The sequence below is a fragment of the Ovis canadensis genome, chromosome 5 (genome assembly GCF_042477335.2).
Source record: "Ovis canadensis isolate MfBH-ARS-UI-01 breed Bighorn chromosome 5, ARS-UI_OviCan_v2, whole genome shotgun sequence".
NCBI classification, from domain to species: Eukaryota; Metazoa; Chordata; class Mammalia; order Artiodactyla; family Bovidae; genus Ovis; species Ovis canadensis.
In genome coordinates this window covers 44322957-44337125 of record NC_091249.1, presented here as the reverse complement: position 1 = coordinate 44337125, position 14169 = coordinate 44322957, and the positions used below count along the sequence as shown (strand labels likewise).

Here is a 14169-nt window from a genome sequence, read left to right as displayed (position 1 = left end):
TTATATTTGCAAGATAATAATGCATAAACAAAGATGTTAATAATTAGTGAAGAATGCATATCACAACACATAAAACAATGTCTTCCCCTTTTCAAAATTCAAGGACTGAAAAACCTCTGATTCAGAGCTAACAGTTCTCAGCCCTTAAAAGACTGAGCAGCACTTTTTTTTTTTTTGGCAAAAGTAATATAATTTGTTTAAAAGCCTCAGTCAACAGGTATTTCCTGAAAATACTTTCCATAAAAAGGAGAGTATGGTTCTCCAGAATGAAAACTGATCCATTTTCCCATTTTCTTTTTCTTTTCTTTCTTTGTTCTTTTTTTATTTTTTTGCCCTCTGTTTTTCTTTAACTTTTCAGCCAAGGGTTTCTATGATCTCGATGCCTTAAACGAAGCTGCTTGGACAAGCGCCCAGAGCCAGTTGGTTCCCTGTAATATTTGTGGGCGTACCTTCCTGCCAGACAGACTGATTGTTCACCAACGATCCTGTAAACCAAAAGTCGCCAAGTAAAGCCCTTTCTCCCTACGAAAGAGTTAGAGGCATTAAATCCCTGGGAAGGAGTTGGGTTATGGTGGAAAGGAGTAAAAGTGGGGGTGGAGTTGGGGAAGAAGAACTGGAATTGACCAAAGGCCATGAGCACAGGACGCCCAGCTCAGTGCTCTGGTGGCCTGCCTTGACCGCTGTGTCACCGCTCTTAACAAGCAGCTGCGTGCGTGTGCCCAGACACGCCGCGGGCCTCTCATGAGAAACGGTGCTCGGACAGAATGACACGTGGCCGCGCCTCTTCAGAGCTGGCATTTTCATCTCCAGGAAATCTCCGAGCCAGCTGTTGCCATTTTTTCATCTGGTCTGTTTTCCCCGAACAAGATTCTGAACCTCACCGCTTAGGACTATTATTTTAGTGGTGGGTGACTTCAGGCAACTCTTCAGTCCCGAGAAAAACTGGCTTCCCTCCCATCCCTGTGCTTTCTGAAGTAACGTGCCCCTCCCTGCTTTTTCTGATCCAGGGAAATGTTTTCTAATCGACTCAGTGACTGGAATTCTTTTCTGTACAAAACTGTTCAACAGGAGAGATATATCAAAAAAGAGCTAAGGGCTTAAAACACCAGAACCGTATAGTACTCTTACTCCCTCGGTGAGAAATGCTACAAGGAAGATTCAGGATCAACACCAGCCTCGTATGCTGGGAGATCGCTGGGTGTGATTCATCACCTTGTGGAAACCGGCTCCCTCCACCTAGCGAAGAAGTCCAGCGAGAATTCCTTTCCTCTGCCCTCCTCGGGCCTCATAGGTGCTTTATTGTTGAGGTCTAAAAAGCCTGCCAGCAAGTTCCGTGCCTCTCCACCCAGGGTCCATACACAGAAAGTGGCTTGTGCAGCTGCTCTGGATTTGAGTCCTTGAATGTGTATTTAGAGAGGCGGGGCTCTCCTGGGAGGAGGCCAGTGCCAGGGAGGGGCTCTGCCCAGGAAATTCTGCTCCCCCGGGCAGTGCTGCCTTGCCTGGACTCCCAGCAGTTTTGCTTGATCTCTTTGTTCATTTAATGGCTGAATTTCAGGGCCATTCCGGATCCACCAGGTTCCTGCAAACCTTGCATTCATGACCTTAAACAGCGCAGTGAATTCCAAATTATACAAGCAAATTCATTTGACCTAATAATTTGGTCATACATCTGCCTATTGTAAAAGGCTAGATTAGGAAAATTGTGCTAATTTTTCTGTTATTCCTGCCTATTCTGAAGGAAGCAAGAGATAAACTATTTTTTTAAGTCTTTTAGATATCCCCCAAAAGATTAACATCTTGTAAAAGAGACCCTTCAATGACTTGTAGTTGATGCTTTAGTTCTTTTATTTTGTTAACAAAAATGACAATAACATCTAATATGTAGAGCATGTACTGTGGATCAGGCAATGTGTCTAGTGCTTTCTGTATATCACTTTATATAAATCTCACAGCAATCCTTCAAATAGATATAATCCTTATTTTACACATGAGAAAACTGATACTTGGACTAAAATAGCCAACTCAAGGTCACACTGAGCTTGAGTTAAGGGGTTGGAGTCAGGAAGCAGACTTGAGACTGCTAGACTTGCAAACCCAAAATCTCATCCATTGCCATTTGTGTGCCGCATGCCGCCATTAATGAGACTGACTGTTCCAACACAAATGATCTGATACATGGAGAAAGTTTTGTACAATGTTTAGGAACTAAGGGAATTAGGATGTTTGCAGTTCAGCTGCTAGTCTGGATTTATCTTAAACCGAGGTGAAAACAGTTTGCCGAATTCAGAGTATAGTTTGAATTGCATTGTATTCCAAAAGCCACTTCTGCGTTCTACTAATAATGTTCAGAAGTCAGATGGTAAGGGAAATAAAGGAAGAGTTCTGGCCTCAACTTTAAAATGAATGGCCATTGGGGTCATAAAGGTTCTTGGGCCCTTTGCTTTCAAAGCTTGGGAAAAACAAAACTACCTCATCTGTAGGGATTATTAAATCTGAGTTCTTGAAGTGGTTGAAAGAAATGAGCTCTTATAGGAGGCACTACTCCCGCAAGGAAAAGCTTGAGGAACATTAAAGTGCTGACCGAGGGGTTTCCACCTGCTCCACCTGAGCTGCCCTGCAAATGTTGCAGGGTATTAAATGTGGAGAAAGTTGACATCAATCCAAGGGTTCCCGTCTTTCACCAAGTCACATTGAAGTCTCGCCATCACTGGGAAAGAGTTCATCTGCTCTTTGCCATCTGCCCTTCCCTCAACTCATTGACAGCTGTGCAGATACTTGCACTCAAAGAGAAATGATCTCTTTAACAATGGTTGGCACATCCGTGAGCTGTGAATTTGAACCTTGAAATGGTTCCCATAGACAGTCTCCTTGCTGATGAAGAGCAGATACTAGATGAAGGTCCTTGGAGCTCTTACACTGGCTCAGGCAGTTATTGGTCTGGGATGCTGGGATGTAATGGTATTCTGGACATCAGTAACAACACAGTTCCCTTTCAGCTCTGGCAACTGGTGTGGCACAATCTCTAATTGAATTCCCCTCTAGTTGAGATTATGGGAAGAATTCCAAGATTTCTTGATGCTTACTTGCACATTGAACCCACATTAGTGGTGCAGGGCATGTATTATCAGAAGGGAACCCTGGAGATGGAACAAGCCTGTCCTAATAAGGGGTTTGGAGGAGGCTATGATCCTCCAGTGAGTAAACATGGAGATCTGTTAGAGCTCCATTGTGGGACCTCCTCTTCAGGCAACCTTGGAAGTATTTCCCAGTGGGGTCCCAGTATCTCCAAGGAAGCCCCCAGATGACATCAGCCTGGGGAATATTGGCCTGAGTCTCAGAAAAAGAAGCTGTGACTGACAGGCAGACCCATTTGTGAGCAGGCAAGGGAAAGAGGGCAAATATCCAAAGTCTTCCTTCTCCTAAAAGCCTGAAAACGGCACTTGGTTTCTCCGGACTTCTCTGCTTCTGACATTAGCAGTGTTTCTTCTTTACACCCCATCTAAACCAACTCATATGGCTTTAATCCCATACCAGGCCAGGACAGGAAGTTCAGCCCTTTCCTTCCTCAACCCTGAGGGGGCCCTTCCCTTGCTCTGGCGATGGTCCACCCTCCTTTATCATTTATTACTTCCCTCCTGACTCTCTGTCTGGCCCACATGAGAGGCCGTGCCTGTTTCTGCTGGCCCTGCCCGCTCTCTGTGAGTACTGTGGCCAGAGATGGAAATGAGGTTTTCCTGCACTTGGAAGAAGCAGCACATATGAGGAGCAGGTGAGGTTCCAGCGGGGGTCAAACTGGGCAGAGAGAATTACACCAGGAAAAGCACTGCTAATTTAGCATAGGAGGGTACCGTTTTATGCTTAGTTATTTTAAGTTTTTGTTATGAAAATATTCAATAGATAACACTTGCAGGGAAAAGTATAATGAAGTCTTCTATCCTCCACACCCAGGTACACTGAGCTGAAAACCTGCTAAGATTGAATCCGAATGGTCTTTGTTTCAACTACTGTTCTTTTGGATATGTGATGGGGAGAGGTGCTGGGAACACAAGATTCCAGAGTGCCTCTGATGCCTTTTAATTCTACTTCTGGAAATATGAGATTAAACCCACATGGCTATAAAGCAACTACAGTGAACAAGTGAAACCTGGCCTAGACATCATGAGGGCTAGGTCCCATCATTGATTCACACTCATCAGCTATAGACCAATGTTTTTCAGGTGATACTTAACTGAGTATGTTTTCAGCAAAGTAATGGCCCCAAAGATGTTGGCCCCTAGTCCTCCAAACTTAAGAATATACTACCTTACACGCTATGTTACCTTTGCAGATGTAGTTAAGGTTATGCACGTCGTCATGGGGAGAGTATCTCGGATTATCTGGATGGGCCCAATATTATCATGTCATTAATAGTAGGATAAGAAAGAAAGAGGATAAGAGATGACAGCATAAGAAGTATCCCGTACCCTGTGGCCTGTTCTGAGATGTGGGGAGCTATGTGCAGTGACCAGAGAGAAGCTTCTCCAAGTTAAGGGTAGCCCCAGCAGGCAGCCAGCAAAGAAACTGGAACCTCCGTCCTATAACCACAGGAACTGGATTCTGCCAACAACCTGAATGAGCAAGGGGACACTTTCTCCCCTGGAGCCTTCAGCAAGAAACACAGCCCCACCAACAATGTGTTTTTATCTGGTGAGTCCAGGGTGGAACATCTGACCTACAAAAATGTAAGAAAATAAATGTGTGCGGCTGAATACATTGTTTGTAATCTATAATGGCAGCAACAGACAGCTAATAGAAACATCTGAAGGGAGACTGCAGAGATATTGTGCATTTGGTTCCAGACCACCACAATAAAGTGACTATCACAATAAAGCACATTATAGAATTTTTTTGTTTTTTTATGCATAGAAAAATTTGTTTACATTGTAGTCTATAAGTGTACAGTTGTAGTATATCTAAAAAAGCAATGTACGTGTTCGGTATTTTTAAAATACCCAAATGCCAAAACAATTACAATAAAAACATCAAAGATCACTGGCCACAGATCACTATAACAAATATAATAATAATTTTTAAAGGTTTGAAATATTGCAAAAATTACCAAAACACGACACAGAGACACAAAGTGAGCAAACGCTGTTGGAAAGATGGCAGCAATAGCCTTGCTTGACACAGGCTCTTAACTTGCACAACAAAACAAAAAGGCAATATCTGAGAAGTAAAATAGGCGAAGCACACTAAAACAAGGTGTTACTGTATGTGGATTAAAAGGCCAAACCTCCTATTGAGAAGTAGAGTCCTTAAATTCATATGGGACACTGGCCATCTCCACTACTTGCATTAGTGAGAGGGCACTGTAACCAAAGCCAGTAGGGTCAGAGAGCCCAGCGAAAACTGGCTCCAAGATTTGTCACTCCTGAAATACACAGCTATTTCACAACATGCTCAAAGTCTGGATGCCAATTTTTAATGTTCTGTTAATATTTTAAATCATAAGTGACTCTGGTATATGTACACACTTGTTCAAAAAATAATAAATGGACAAATGCAGTTGAATTATTTGGCAACTGACTTTTCATGCCAATGACCCTATGACCTCGTCCTTTCCATGAACATGAAAAGAAAATAATTGTATAATCTGAAATGATAGAAGTTTATAGTTACGGGAATCTCTAAATAAGGTACTAACTGAAGAACAGTCAAAATGTTCGAATGCTAAAAGTGCAGGTATGGCTTAAATCTCAACATTCTCTTATGATCTTTACTGGGACTTTTCTGAGAGGCCATGGGCAGATCTTAAGAGCAGGCTGAACCGTCAAAGAAATGTGCTCTAAGTACCTGATTCGAGGACCGGCATCAGGCAAATTGTCAAGCAAGATGTTTGCCTTAAGTGCCTTCATGTCCTATCTTGGAACATCTTGAACTCTTTCCTCCTAATCCTTTCAAGTTTTCTCCTGGATCTTACTGTCTAATCTTCCACCCACGACTGCCGAGACTTCTGTTTCTCCTAGAGAAAAGAAACCCAGGTGCTCCACCCTCCAGATACCCCTCCATTTCTCCCAGTCTACCCTTCCACATTCCTCTCCCGTAGCCCCTTCTCGACTTTTCACCAGGTATTTCACTGGAAAGAAACTTGAGAAAGTCATCCACACTAAGGGATTCACGGCGGCTGATGGTTTAATGTGCTGTCTCCTTCAGATGACATGGTTATTTTAAAAGACATTTCCTAGAAGTGTGTCTTTATCCAAAGTAATGAAATCCATGTGGTGAAATTTTAGACAAAATGTTGGAATGGAAGTCAAAAGGGCATGGGGATTGGGCGGGCTGCTCCTTGACCCATAATGACCCTTCCCAACCACACAGACCTCTGTTAACTCCACATCTGAGTAGAGGCACCTCTAATTAGATTTCTGCTTACAGCTGGTATTAAGGTAGGCTAAGTGCTGTAACAAACAGACCAAAATATTCTAGCAGCTGTAATAAGACAAGTTTATTTCTTGCTTTGCAAAAAGCCCTGGGCAAGTGAGCAGTTTAATGGGGTGTCCCTCCTTCATGACATCATTCAGGATCCCAGGCTGATGAAATCTCTGCCACTTTCAACATGTGACATACAAGTCGCAGTGGGAAGTCCTCTCTTTTCAGCTCAGCCATGGCGAGAAAGGGGCTTCCCAGGTGGTGCAGAACCTGCCTACCAATGCAGGAAACATAAGGGACCCTAGTTCAATCCCTGGGTAGGGAAGATCCCCTAGAGGAGGGCATGGCAATCCACTCCATTATTCTTGCCCGGAGAGTTCCAGGGACAGAGGAGCCTGGCAGGTCCATAGGGTTGCAAAGAGTTGGCATGAGTGAAGCAACTTAACCTGCAAACACGCACATAAGGAGAAAGGAGTTACCCAATCAGCCTGGAAGAAATCCTCATCATCTGAATCTCAGCCACATGGCTGCATCTAAGTGCGAGGAGGTCTGGACACTGCGTTCTCACTGCACAGCAGGAGGAAGAGTGACCAGGACTGGGGGGGAGTAATTAGGAGTTTCTGTCATGAGCTCAAGCATAAATCTCTTCCTGGCTTCTTGTTAGGGAACCACATTCCCTCTTGTGGGAAACTGACAGTATTTGGGCTGAAATTGCACGACAAGAAGTTGTTCTTACCATCAAGGCAGACAAGGTTGGTAAATAAGGCCAAAAAAAAAAAAAAGATAAAACTTAAAACATTATAGCCATTTTCACAGACCAGAAATAGCAGCATCATTTAATATTTGAAGAAAATATTGTTTTTTTTTTAATATTTGAGAAAACAATTTAAAAGGCACTCTTGATATGAAAAGATTAGTCTCATATGGGTAGTTGGGGCAAAGAAAATTTTGCTAAAGCATGTGAATGCCATTTTTACGGTGGACAGAACTCAAACTTGAAGTATTATTGAGTACTCTGATTTTTCATTCTCCTTGACAAAAAGAAACAAATTGGAATTTGGGGCTCAAAACTAGGTTGAAAGGAACTCCCACCTGTTGGGAGTTCTGAACCATAGCAACCCCTCTGCCAGACTGCAGGTAGGGGTCACCCTACATGGAGACAAGGCTGGGGGACTTAGGTGCAGTGATCACTGCTGCTGAATTTGAAATGTCCCTTTCCTGCAGTCTAATTCTGTATGTTATCTTGAAGGCTTCACTTTGTCTCACCTCAGCTGTGCTGGGGTGCTGGGTAGAGTTGTGAAGTAAAAGAGGAGCCAGTGTCTACACATGGACAACCATGAAGCCTCAAGTAGCATCCAGGGAGCAGTAAGGAGCCACAGATGGCAAGCAACAGCCAAGACAGGTGTGTAGTCTCCTTTAACACTAAAATCACCAGAGAAGAGGGCTGGGATGCCTGACATCATTTAATAGTGACTTCAGAGCCTGGTTATTCAGGTAGCAAAGGGGCAAGCAACCCCAAAAGGCCAGGGAACATGGGTATATGGTTAAGTATGCTTCAATATAGCATCAGCAAGGGATTCCTGGATAGCTTAGCTGGTAAAGAATCTGCCTGCAGTGCGGGAGACCCTGGTTCAATTCCTGGGTCGAGAATTTCCCCTGGAGAAGGGATAGGCTACCCACTCCAGTATTCTTGGGCTTCCCTGGTAGCTCAGATGGTAAAGAATCCTCCTGCAATGCGGGAGACCTGGGTGTGATCCCTTGGTTGGGAAGATCCCCTGGAGGAAGGCATGGCAACCCACTCCAGTATTCTTGCTTGGAGAATCCCTGCGGACAGAGGAGCCTGGCGGGCTGCAGTTCATGGGGTTGCAAAGAGTCGGACATGACTGAGCAACTAAGCACAGCACATAGCATCAGCAAACAACGTGAAAGACTGCATGGTACAGTGACGGGAGGTACACAGGCTCTGACTCCTGCAGCCGAAGCAGATGGGAGGACAGGCATCATTATGAAGACCTCACAGCAGAGAGGATTCAGAGCTGGAAGGATGAACAAGTGGAGGCAGCTGGGGGCACTAAAGGACACCCCAGGGAAGAAGCTCCCAAACTGTGGTCTACTCCGAGAATGGTAGAGTTGGATATGTTTGTTTGTTTTCTACCCTAATTAGTTTTCTTTGTCACTGCCTGGGGTGTGGCCACAGGATCTTCCTGATAACTTGATAAGGCATGTTACTTTGCCTTAATCTGTTTTCCAGACACCAGTATGCCCTCTGTTGATTCCTGTGGGTAGAGGAGTCTGGCAGGCTTTTATCCATGCGGTCACAAAGAGCTGGACACAACTGAGCAACCTAGGACAGCACAGACGTGCTAACGCTTGCGTCCCTTTGGCTATAGCCCTTTGGCTGTCGGCCTGAGCCTGTGGTGGTCACCTCCAGGTGTAAGTGACCTCAGTGATACACACTCTGTGTAATACTAATATCAGCATTTTCCAAGTGAAACACGGGTGAAAGTTCTAAATCTTTTATGTTTTCAACATTTTTTATTTTATATTGGAGTATAGTTGATTTACAATGCCCTTAGATCCTTTATGTTGATAGGGATTGTGACCATGGGGAAGACAAAGAGCCTTTAGACTGTGGGACTGATCATAAAAGAAGTTATCAAAGTTCGTGGTTGAGTAATGTGTTCTGGATAAAGCGGCTATTTCTCTTTTTCTTTCTTTCTTTTTTTTTTTTTTTTTAACATGCTTCCAGCCCAACTTCTGTCTCCAATGGGGTATTTTCCAGAGATGAAGAACCCAGATCCAGAAGGTGGTGAACCATTTGCACGGAGGGTTAGATGGAGACCTTATTTATAGATGGGCAAACGTGGCAGGCCAGTGTGGTGGGTGGGTTCAAGAGCAGACCTGCGGTGCCTGGGGGTTCTCTAGAAGACCAAGAGTGGACAGCAAGTCAGAGGAAGAGGTGAGTGCGCACGAGGGGCAGGGATTTTGTGCAAGAAATGTGAGGGGTGATGACAAGGCAGAGACCAGGATGGCCATGGGTTCATTCTTCCCAACCCGCAACTTGAGGTTCTTGTTGCTGTTCGGTCACCAAGCTGTGTCTGGCTCTTTGTGACCCCGTGCTCCGCACTATGCCTGGCTTCCCTGTCAAAGCAAACCAGAAGAAATGTACCATCTGTCTGTTTTTGTTCAGGAGGGCACTGGACAAGATGATATACAGAGGAAAGAGGAGGCGAGTGAACACAAAGGCGAGGAGGGGTATAGATCTGCCTTTCCTGTTTTCCCACCTTGCCGTTTCCCCCCTTTGTTTCTCTCGCAGTATCAGTGTCTCTGGCTCCCAGTTCCCCTTCTGTCCCTGAGGGGCCTCATCTCGCACAGCTCTAGCAGTGAGCACGCTCTGCCAGAAGAGGGCAGCATTGGGAAGCCATGAGCAGAAGCGCCCTCACCGCGCAGACCCGAGCACCACATGGCAGGGACAGGGTCCGGCTTTCTGTTTATCCTAGCAGCAATCTCTGACAAGAAACATGAATTTATCCGTGAAGTCCTATCACATGACTCCTTCATCTCCTCTCCCTCCCAGCTTCTTAAAGGAACAATCATTGATATTTAGGCTATAGATACCTAACAGGCTATGTTTTGGTCTATTTTCTGACAAAATTTAGAATATAGAATGCAAATATCTACACACCGTTAGTGATTCGGGCCAAAGAGGCACTTTGCTTAAAGTATATAGATTCTGACTATGCAGCTGGCAAGTCGAATTTGTATTCTACCCAGTTTATTTTTTTCAAATGATTGTACAAGTCATGTATGAACTTTCTCAACACACGTTTCTTGAGCATCTGTCTGGATAAGGGGGAGTTTCATAGATACCCAGGTGGTATAGATGGATGACGTGGGATTGAAAGAAATGGATTTTTGAAGAAGGAAGAGGAAGTTCTAAAAAGCAAAAGCAGTAGTGAGTGCAGATGACAGGTACCCCACCCCCAGCACTTGTATGCGGGACATGAGGGCCTGACAGTGTCCTCAGGGGACAGCCTAGATTTAGTTAGAATAAGCAAGTTCTTTTGAATGTTTAGAGAGGAAATTTGGGGCTACAGGTAAATACAGATAAATTGCTGATAACAGTATTAGGCAATACAGAAGGTGTTTGGAATAAGGAACACAGGCTATATATCATGTGGAGCCCAACACTTAGAAGGCCCCCATGCTTCCCTCGGAGAAGGCAATGGCACCCCACTCCAGTACTCTTGCCTGGAAAATCCCATGGGCGGAGGAGCCTGGTAGGCTGCAGTCCATGGGGTCGCTAAGAGTCGGACATGGCTGAGCGACTTCACTTTCACTTTTCACTTTCCTGCATTGGAGAAGGCAATGGCAACCCACTCCAGTGTTTTTGCCTGGAGAATCCCAGGGACCGGGGAGCCTGGTGGGCTGCCATCTATGGGGTTGCACAGAGTCGGACACGACGGAAGCGACTTAGCAGCTACATGCTTCCCTAGTGGCTAAGATGTTAAAGAATCCACCCGTAGGGCAGGAGACCCAGGTTCAATCCCTGGGATCAAGAAGATCGTCTGGAGGAGGAAATGGCTACCCAATCCAGTATCTTTGCCTGGAGAATTTCATGAACAGAGGAGCCTGGCAGGCTACAGTCCATGGCGTCTCAAAGAGTTAAACACAACTAGTGACTAACACTTAGGCTTAATTTAATGCCTTGTTACCAACAGGAAATTCTTACTAATTTTTGAACAGGAATCCCCATTTTCTTTTCACATTAGGCTCTGTAACTTGTACAGCTGGAGGTGTGGGGGAGGATGTGGAAGTTTGGATTAAGTAAGACTAGGGATCTGCCTGTGGCTGAGTTTTCCCTGATGCCCTGGGAAGCTTGAATTTCTGGTGGTGTTGAAAGTAAACAGGGGTGTAATTCCCAATGAGATTAGTGCTAGTGATCTTTTGGGGAGAGATGGGCCACAGTTCTAATGAAGTTGGGGTGTCTGAAGTTACTGTTTTGGGAGCCCCTCTTGTTCTGTGGGTCTGGAAAGTGGGTCTACTTAGAGCATGCGGGGCCTTACTTAGGTTTGGGTGTACTTGGCACACAGTTGTTTCCTTGCTAGCCTGTAGCATAAGGTGTGCAGTAAGTGAGATTTGTGGACTTTCCTTAAATCCCACTGTAGGCAATGCTGTATCTGGAGGAAAGATGTCTTTTTAGGAGCCTGAGAGCCAGTTAAACATCTGAGTGTGGTGAAGTAGGTTAGACCTTTCCTGCGTGCTTATATTATTAAATCCAAACCAAACCTGGGTCCATTTGCACAAGTACAGTGAGGCCAATGTACTGACAGTGGGCTGTAGTGAAGAAAAGTGCAGAGTTTATTGGAGGGTATCAAACAAGGAGTCCAGGGCAACTAGTGTTTAATAGACCTGAACTCACTAGAGGCTTTCAGGGAAAGGTTTTTAAGACAGGGTGAGGGAGGGTATTGTGGGGTGTGTGATCAGCTCATGGACATTCTTTTCACTGGTTGGTGGTGAGGCAATTGAGAGTCAACATCATCAAGCTTCTGGTTCTAACTGGTCTGGGGTCTACATGCTTGTGGGCAGCATAAAGTTAACTTCTTCCACTTGGTGAAGGTTTCAGGATCTGCAAAACAGTTCAAGGACCCCTGGGTCAGGATGTTATCTGTAGATCTTGAGAAGGAACTAAAGGTCCTTGACTTTGTTTAACGGCTCAACTTTTATTAAGGGTCTTGTTTGACAGTTTTACTTTCTGCATGTTCTTGCTTCTATGATTAAATGTATCCTTCGACTAACATTTTTCTGCAGACAAAAAAGGCAGGCAGAGGGCATGGAACAGAGGTGGTAGGTGGGCTTTTTGTTCTGGGAAGGCCCCACAGGGTCCTGCTCACTTACATTTTCTGAGTATGATGTGTAATTTCAAGAGCCTTTTCCGTTGCCAAGACTCTATGGCTTCTTACATTTCTTCCAACAATTTCCAGTTTCTACATTTAGCCTTTAATTCCTCTGAAATTTTATAGCTGTATGTTGCATCGGTTCAGTTCAGTCTCTCAGTTGTGTCCAACTCCTTGCGACCCAATGGACTACAGTATGCCAGGCTCACCTATCCATCACCAACTCCCAGAGCTTGCTCAAACTCATGTCCATTGAGTCGGTGATGCTATCCAACCATCTCATCCTCTGTCGTCCCCTTTTCCTCCTGCCTTCAATCTTTCCCAGCATCGGGGTCTTTTCCAGTGAGTCAGTTCTTCACATCAGGTGGCCAAAGTATTAGAGCTTCAGCTTCAGCATCAGTCCTTCCATTGAATATTCAGGACTGATTTCCTTTAGGATGGACTGGTTGGATCTCCTTGCAATCCAAGGGACTCTCAAGAGTCTTCTCCAACACCACAGTTCAAAAGCATCAATTCTTTGGTGCTCATCTTTCTTTATAGTCCAACTCTCACATCCATACATGACTACTGGAAAGAACCATAGCTTTGACAAGACAGATTTTTGTCGGCAAAGTAATGTCTCTGCTTTTTAACATGCTGCCTAGATCGGTCATAGCTTTTCTTCCAAGGAGCAAGCACTTTTATTTTCATGGCTGCAGCAACAATCTGCAGTGATTGTGGAGCCCAAGAAAGTAAAGTCTCTCACTGTTTCCATTATTTCCCCATCTATTTGCCATGAAATGATGGGACCAGATGCCATGATCTTAGTTTTTTGAATGTTGAATTTTAAGCCAACTTTTTCACTCTCTTCTTTCAGCTTCATCAAAAGGCTCTTCAGTTCCTCACACTTTCTGCCATAAGGGTGGTGTCATCTGCATATCTGATGTTATCCCTGCAATCTTGATTCCAGCTTATGCTTCATGCAGTCCAGCATTTCACATGATGTACTCTGCATATAAGTTAAATTAGCAAGGTGACAATATATACCCTGATGTACTCCTTTCCCAATTTGGAACCAGTCTATTGATCCATGTCTGGTTGTAACTGTTGCTTGTTGACCTGCATACAGGTTTCTCACAAGGCAGGTAAGGTGGTCTGGTATTCCCATCTCTTGATGAATTTTCCACAGTTTATTATGATCCACACAGTCAAAGGCTTTAGCATAGTCAATGAAACAGAAATAGATGTTTTTCTGGAATTCTCCTGCCTTTTCTATGATCCAGTGGATGTTGGCAATTTGATCTCTAGTTCCTCTGCCTTTTCTAAATCCAGCTTGTACATCTGGAAGTTTTTGGTTCATGTACTGTTGGAGCCTGGGTTGGAGAATTTTGAGCATTACTTTACTAGTGTGTGAGATGAGTGCAATTGTGCAGTAGTTTGAGCTTTCTTTGGCATTGCCTTTTTTGGGGATTGGAATGAAAACTGACCTTTTCCAGTCCTGTGGCTACTGCTAAGTTTTCCAAATTTGCTGGCACATTGAGTGTGCACTTAAACAGCAGTATCTTTTAGGATTTGAAACAGCTCAGCTGGAATTCTATCACCTTCACTAGCTTTGTTTGTAACGATGTTTCCTAAGGCCCACTTGACTTCACACTCCAAAATGTCTGGCTCTAGGTGAGTGATCACACCATCGTGGTTATCTGGGTCATTAAGATCTTTTCTGTATCATTCTTTTGTATTTTCTTGCTGCCTCTTTATAATATCTTTTTCTTCTGTTAGGTCCATACCGTTTCTGTCCTTTATTGTACCCATCTTTACATGAAATGTTCCCTTGCTATCTCTAATTTTCTTGAAGAGATCTCTAGTCTTTCCCATTTTATTG

The 14169-nt window shown here is 44.3% G+C and overlaps 1 protein-coding gene across 1 annotated transcript in view; it reads left to right on the top strand.

Moving 5' to 3' along the window:
* Window positions 1-4866, top strand: part of LOC138441152 (zinc finger protein 474) — a 61944-nt gene extending 57078 nt beyond the window's left edge. Inside the window, exon 4 of the mRNA XM_069591693.1 lies at window positions 359-4866. Coding sequence (XP_069447794.1) covers window positions 359-510 — 152 coding nt within the window. The 3' untranslated portion in view covers window positions 511-4866. The remainder of the gene's footprint in view (window positions 1-358) is intronic.
* The last annotated feature ends 9303 nt before the right edge of the window (window positions 4867-14169 follow it).